The following is a 5806-nucleotide window of genomic DNA, read 5'->3' on the forward strand; positions in this document are numbered from 1 at the left end:
TACAGCCCAAGTTACAAACATACAGTCCTCAGATAGATGACAAATACTCCAGAGACTTTCAATATGATTGGTTCCGTAAGTTCCCGTGGCTAGAATATGACGAGGTTGAAAAGTCAGCCAAGCGTTTCGCCTGTTCCAAATTTTACATTTCCAACCTTGGGAAATTTGAGTTCAAAACATGGAAAAACAGTTCCTCGTTGAAAGTTCATTCTAACAACAAAAAACACAAACTGTCGATGGAAAAGTGGATCACTTTCCTCATATCAAAGAGAAAGAATACCTCGGTTCTCGGCCATGTTCAGTCTCAACATGCTGAGGAAGTCTTGAAGTGGCAAGCTTATTTGAGGTATCTGTTCCAATCTGTTGGTTTCCTCGCAAAGCAAGGATTGGCTTTTAGGGGCGATTCCGAAAAAAGAGAAAAGTTGACGGAATCTAATGAAAACAATCGAGGAAACTTCTTGGAGCTTTTGTCCCTGCGTTCACACGACAATCATATTCTCAAAGATAAACTGGAGGCCAAAGTCAAAAAATTTGGTTCAACTGGGGCAAGTTTTGCCAAATGGACTTCACCTGACATCCAAAATGAGCTGATAGAGATTATAGCATCCAATGTGACGGAAAATATAATCGAAGATATCAAGACTTGTGCCGGCGATGATGACTACTGGTTCTCTGTGATTGTTGATGAGACATCAGATATGTCAAACACGGAGCAGTTCAGTCTGTCTCTGGGATATCTGACGAGTGAAGGCATCAAGAAAGAGAGCTTCCTCAAGTTTGTAAAAGTTACCCAGACTGACGGCAAATATCTGTTTGAGAAGCTTCACGAGGCTGTCAAGGATCTCGGCCTTAACCCCGCCCGCACTGTCTCCCTGGCCGCGGACGGTGCCTCCAACATATCCGGCATCAAGAAGGGTCTTGCCGCCAGGTGGAAGGAAGCAGCCCCACTGTGTGTCTACATCCACTGCTACGCCCATGTCCTCAATCTTGTAGTCAAGGATCTTCTCTCAGATATAACCCTGTTGAGAAATACAATGGGGACAGTACAAATTTTATACAACTTCATTGAAGGGTCACCAAAGAGGTCAGCAATCTACAAGTCGTTGAAGATAACAAGTAAAGATGAGGAGCATGCCAAGGTGATGACCCTGAAGAACCAGTCTGCTAACCCGCTGGAGTCTCCGCTACGATGCTGTAGACGCTGTATCTCTAGGGATGGTCAGAATCATGAAGACCCTCATAATAATGAGAAAAGATAAAGATACATTGTCGAGTTCAACAGCAACTTCTCTGCTCAACAGCATCTTTAGTCACGAATTTGTTTTCGCCATTGAACTGTTGAAGACACTCCTCAGACACACATCTAGCTTGTCAGATGAACTTCAAGGCAGAAAGGTTGACCTAACAAAGCCCCGGAAACACGTCAACCTAGTGATTAGGACTCTTGAAGATCTTAAGAATGAGAAAATCTTTGAATCAATCTGGAAACTTGCTGAGTTGAAGTCGCCTGAGATGAAATCAGTATTTGACCACGAGGACTCAATTGATTTGGAATTCAAGGAGGCGAAGATTCCAAGGAGAATAAAGTGGAAAGGAACAACTGAATCCTACTTCCGTGAAACACATTTCGATGTTGCAATCAATAAGATTGTATTAGAGCTTGAGAGCAGATTTGCCACCGACGATACGAACATCACAATGGATCTCATTGCAATCGTCAATGACCGTGAAGTGGAGACCTGTGTCATTGAGCGTGTCGCCAAGCACTACAGACTTGAACTCGAACAGCTCCAGTCAGATCATGCAATCTTCCAGCAATTCAAGGTTAATATTATAATGTTTCATTTTGCATTATATGTTTAAAATTTATGTTTCTCTAGGCAGATATTGACACAGAAGACATGGTTTCGTCACAAATTGCTGCGGAGTTAATAAGCTCGGGAGTGTTCCGCCTGATGCTGGAGCTATACAAGGTGATCGTTATCCTGGTCTCAATGCCCATCAGCAGCTGTGAGGCGGAGCGGTCATTCTCCTGTCTCAGAAGGATCAAGAACCACATGATGACCCCCATGGACCAGGAGAGGCTCTCCTCCCTCACCCTTTTGAACATGGACAGGGTGATGGTGGACAAGGTGCTCCATGAAGACATGGACAGTTTGATTGACACCTTTGCGTCAAGGAAAGAGAGGAAAAACTTCTTCTTCTAATCATGATAAAGAACACATGCATTTTTTTTTCTTCATTTTTTCAAACACATCACCACGTATACATGCGAGTTAAGAACATCAAGACTTGTGAACATAATTTATTTTCTGTCGATGTAACCGTTTCATGGTATATTACAATCTCGTTCATTATCTTCATCCGTTATTATTTTAAAAATATTTAAGGAGGTTTAAATTGTTTGACTTAATTGTATAGTTGAAAAATTTTCTCTCATTCTTGCACCGTGCATTTTATACTCCATTATACTCCTTCCTTTATGAATAGGTCGGCATTGACTTTCCGTCTAGAGTTTTTCCTTTTCATTTTATTTTTCCCAATGTTTGCCTGAAGAAAATAATGGTCAGACAGTCCATTGGACGATATTCTTGCAAGATTTAATCTATGCTGTAGCATTTGCCCTGTTTAAATATCCCACGTTCACCACTGAAAATCAACCGTTCACCCTTGTAAAGCGGACCTAAAAATCTTCCTGACATACGGCACTGAACAAACCTGATTATTTTAAGTGCTCGAGTCGAATGAACACCGTTTCGTATAGTTCAGTCCTGTACATAAGTTCTAAGACTGATAAAATTTGCTCCTTGAGGACGTCACTCAACGACGTATTTTTCTTTCTTTTAATCCATTCTAGTACTAACAGTGCAAAGGATTGGTCCCAAGGCCAAACTGGACTAGATTGAATAAATATGAACCAACACAACACCAATTAAAATAGCTTAATTAATTAATTAGTATTCTGATAATATAAAATGAATAAATAAATATAAAAGATAACTTTTTAGAGTAGAATATTTAAGAAATGCAAAAGAGAATAATTTTAATTTTATTATATATATAATAGTAAGATAGAGAAAATATCCCTTAGTTGTTCTAAAATGGTGTGCGTTCGATGTAAATATATGTAAAATATAAATTGCATCGGAGGTGTATAAAATACATAGTGGAGGTAGTTTTAATCCATCCCCTTGATAAATATGTCCTAGAAAGCGGGAGCTGCTTTTTCTAGTAGAAAATCTGAATAGGCTTTTTTATTTTCCAAAGTTGTTATCATTGTTATTTAATTTATGAGGACGGAACATAAAGTAATAACTAGTGTGTGTGCTCATGAAAGATGGAGAGTAACAACTAACAATGAGCAGGCACTTTTTGTCTCTTACCCAAAAAATTGTTCTTCAGGATAAAAAAAAATTACACGAAAATAAAGGGATTTTTTTTAAGGATTTCATTTCTAAAAAAAGGTCATTCGGGCAAATTATGCAACAGAATAATAAAAAAAATTCAAAAACTAAGCTCCTCTGCAGACGGCCCTGATGAGGGTTTGCTCTAGAGTTATATGTGCAAGTCCTCGTCGGAATATAATCGAAGATCAACTTTGGAGTAATTCCAGCCTATATCAATAATTCATTGCTAGATACGGAATGGGATTTGTGTTTACTTCTTTCATATTATCATAGCTACTAATGATAATATAACTACTAATGAAACGTCACCATAGCTAAGCTGCTCTCCTCCCAAACAATCTTCAAAATGCCACTTTCATTTTCGTTTTCTTTTATTTTTACATACTGACAGGATATGTTGTACACATATTGATCATATTCATAATTGGGGGCGACGAAATTGTGAGGCCTCATAATTGCTAAGTTTACTTCAGAAAATGTACAAACTTCAAATAAATCTTGATGAAACTTCATCAAAATGACTTTAAGAATAAAATTTAAAAAAATTAAAAACTTGATGCCTATGATAAACAGATTTAGTTCAAATATCACTAAGTAATTTGGTCTTAAAATCTAGGCTTGGACCCTTTCACCCTTTTCTGTTCTTTCGTTCATTTTCTGAAAAGTTTCCGTTCATCGTTCATTCGATCAACGTTTTTGAACTCCGAAAAAAAAAAAAATACATGAAAGAATGAGGTTTGAATGGGAGCTATAAAAACTAATGTTCAGATTTATTAATCGTCGATAAACTTTGCTTTAAAAATTTCGATTAGCAACACACGCTCGTTGCCAAGCCTCATATAAAGTCACATTCATTATTTTTTAAATTTTATGTATATGATCCGTCAAAACAAAAGCAAGCAAGATGAATTGAATAATTGAATGTCTATGGAATATTGAGATATTTCCTTTTCAAGATTTTTTTTATGTTGACGCACCAAATAGATACTTCCCTTTTCATTTTTAAGGCATTGAGCTTTAGTAACCTACATTCGTCAAAATGTGTCCTCCACAATCACAGAGACAGAAAGACTTTGCTTAATTTTCATAGTAGTGCTAAAATTAAAGAGAAACCCCTTGTTATAGGTTTTCCCTCAAAATATTTATATATGCGTTTTGGGGCCTCTGAAGGTGAGGGTCCTGTTCATAATAACTATCATATCATCTTTCTCACACACACACCCCTTCTCCTTCCACGGGTTTTTCTCTACAACTTTGAAGATATGGTATTAATCCCTGATAATAAGGCACTGCAGTAAATACAAATGATTATAATTACAAAAGAGGAAACTTTGCTGTAACTTTAACTTCTTAACTGATTTGGGCTTCCTTGTTTTCAAAAAAAAAAAATTAGTCTTTATAAGCTATTACTGATGCCAAATCATAATCATTTAAAAAAAAGTTAAAAAATCATTATATAAATTCTGTCTCATAACTATTTTTGCTATCAGGAAAAACTTGAATTAAATCAGCCAACCCATCTATAACGGTTCTCTAAAAACTAAGGTATTTCTTTCGAAAATAGGGTTCTTTGTTGAATTCCTTTATTCTCCAAATACTTTTAAGAAACCACTTACTATGATTTTTTAAAAGTATTATAAATAGGATAACTGTAGTAAATAATTATTTTGCAACTGGTTGGATATATCCAAAGCTGAACTCGTTATAACAGTAAATATTGTTTAAACTCTAGTTCAGACTTCAGAGGCACTTAAATATATATGAAATAAATATAAACCCATAATCAAGAGTAAAAAAAATTAAATAATCTTTGGGGAAAATAGTAATTAGAAACAACAAAAATGAACAATAATATTAATAAAAAAAGAGTTTTTATTAATATAAAATTTGGTTGTTTAAGCCCCCAAAATGGCCGACATCAAGAAGGCTGACGTCACATGGAAACGATCTATTCCTGGATTTGATTTGATATGCTTACTATTTCAAGTAAGGAAATTTGTGTCCCATGTCAAGGGGCATATTGTTCCTAATTCTGCTTGTTCTAACAAGGTTAATTAAAGTCCAAGTGAAAGAATAAGCGGAGGACAGGGATAGTAGTCAGTAGAGAGCTGTGAAGGAACTCCCTATATAGTAGGATATAGCATAGCTGTGTATATACAATTTTAAACTATGTTACAAAGAAAAATTGAAAATTATTTCAAATATGTGCTCTAATATCTTACATAATATGTAAGTCATAAAATATTTCAATTTCAAATATTTCGATTTTTCGTTTATTTCTTCAATAAGCATTATCTAAATTAAATTCCTCAATGTTAGTTACTCATAGTTGAAACTGAGAACGGTCGAAGGCATCCTAACTAAAGTATTACAGCTAGGATTGAAAACTCCAGATTGAA

The 5806-nt window shown here is 35.8% G+C and overlaps 1 protein-coding gene across 1 annotated transcript; it reads left to right on the plus strand.

Moving 5' to 3' along the window:
* The first annotated feature begins 1195 nt into the window (after nucleotides 1-1195).
* On the plus strand, nucleotides 1196-5245 carry LOC139907026 (zinc finger MYM-type protein 1-like). Its single transcript, XM_071892983.1, has 2 exons — nucleotides 1196-1824; nucleotides 1881-5245. The coding sequence occupies exons 1-2, from the start codon at nucleotides 1216-1218 to the stop codon at nucleotides 2205-2207; spliced, it is 936 nt and encodes a 311-aa protein (XP_071749084.1). The 5' UTR covers nucleotides 1196-1215; the 3' UTR covers nucleotides 2208-5245.
* The last annotated feature ends 561 nt before the right edge of the window (nucleotides 5246-5806 follow it).

The sequence above is a fragment of the Lepeophtheirus salmonis genome, chromosome 1 (assembly GCF_016086655.4).
Source record: "Lepeophtheirus salmonis chromosome 1, UVic_Lsal_1.4, whole genome shotgun sequence".
NCBI lineage: Eukaryota > Metazoa > Arthropoda > Copepoda > Siphonostomatoida > Caligidae > Lepeophtheirus > Lepeophtheirus salmonis.

Excerpts from the sequence above, each read along its gene's own strand:
- LOC139907026 (XM_071892983.1), top strand. The coding sequence starts at position 1,216 with ATGGTCAGAATCATGAAGACCCTCATAATAATGAGAAAAGATAAAGAT. Across the intron at positions 1,825-1,880 it reads CAATCTTCCAGCAATTCAAG|GCAGATATTGACACAGAAGA; the intron begins GTTAATATTATA and ends ATGTTTCTCTAG.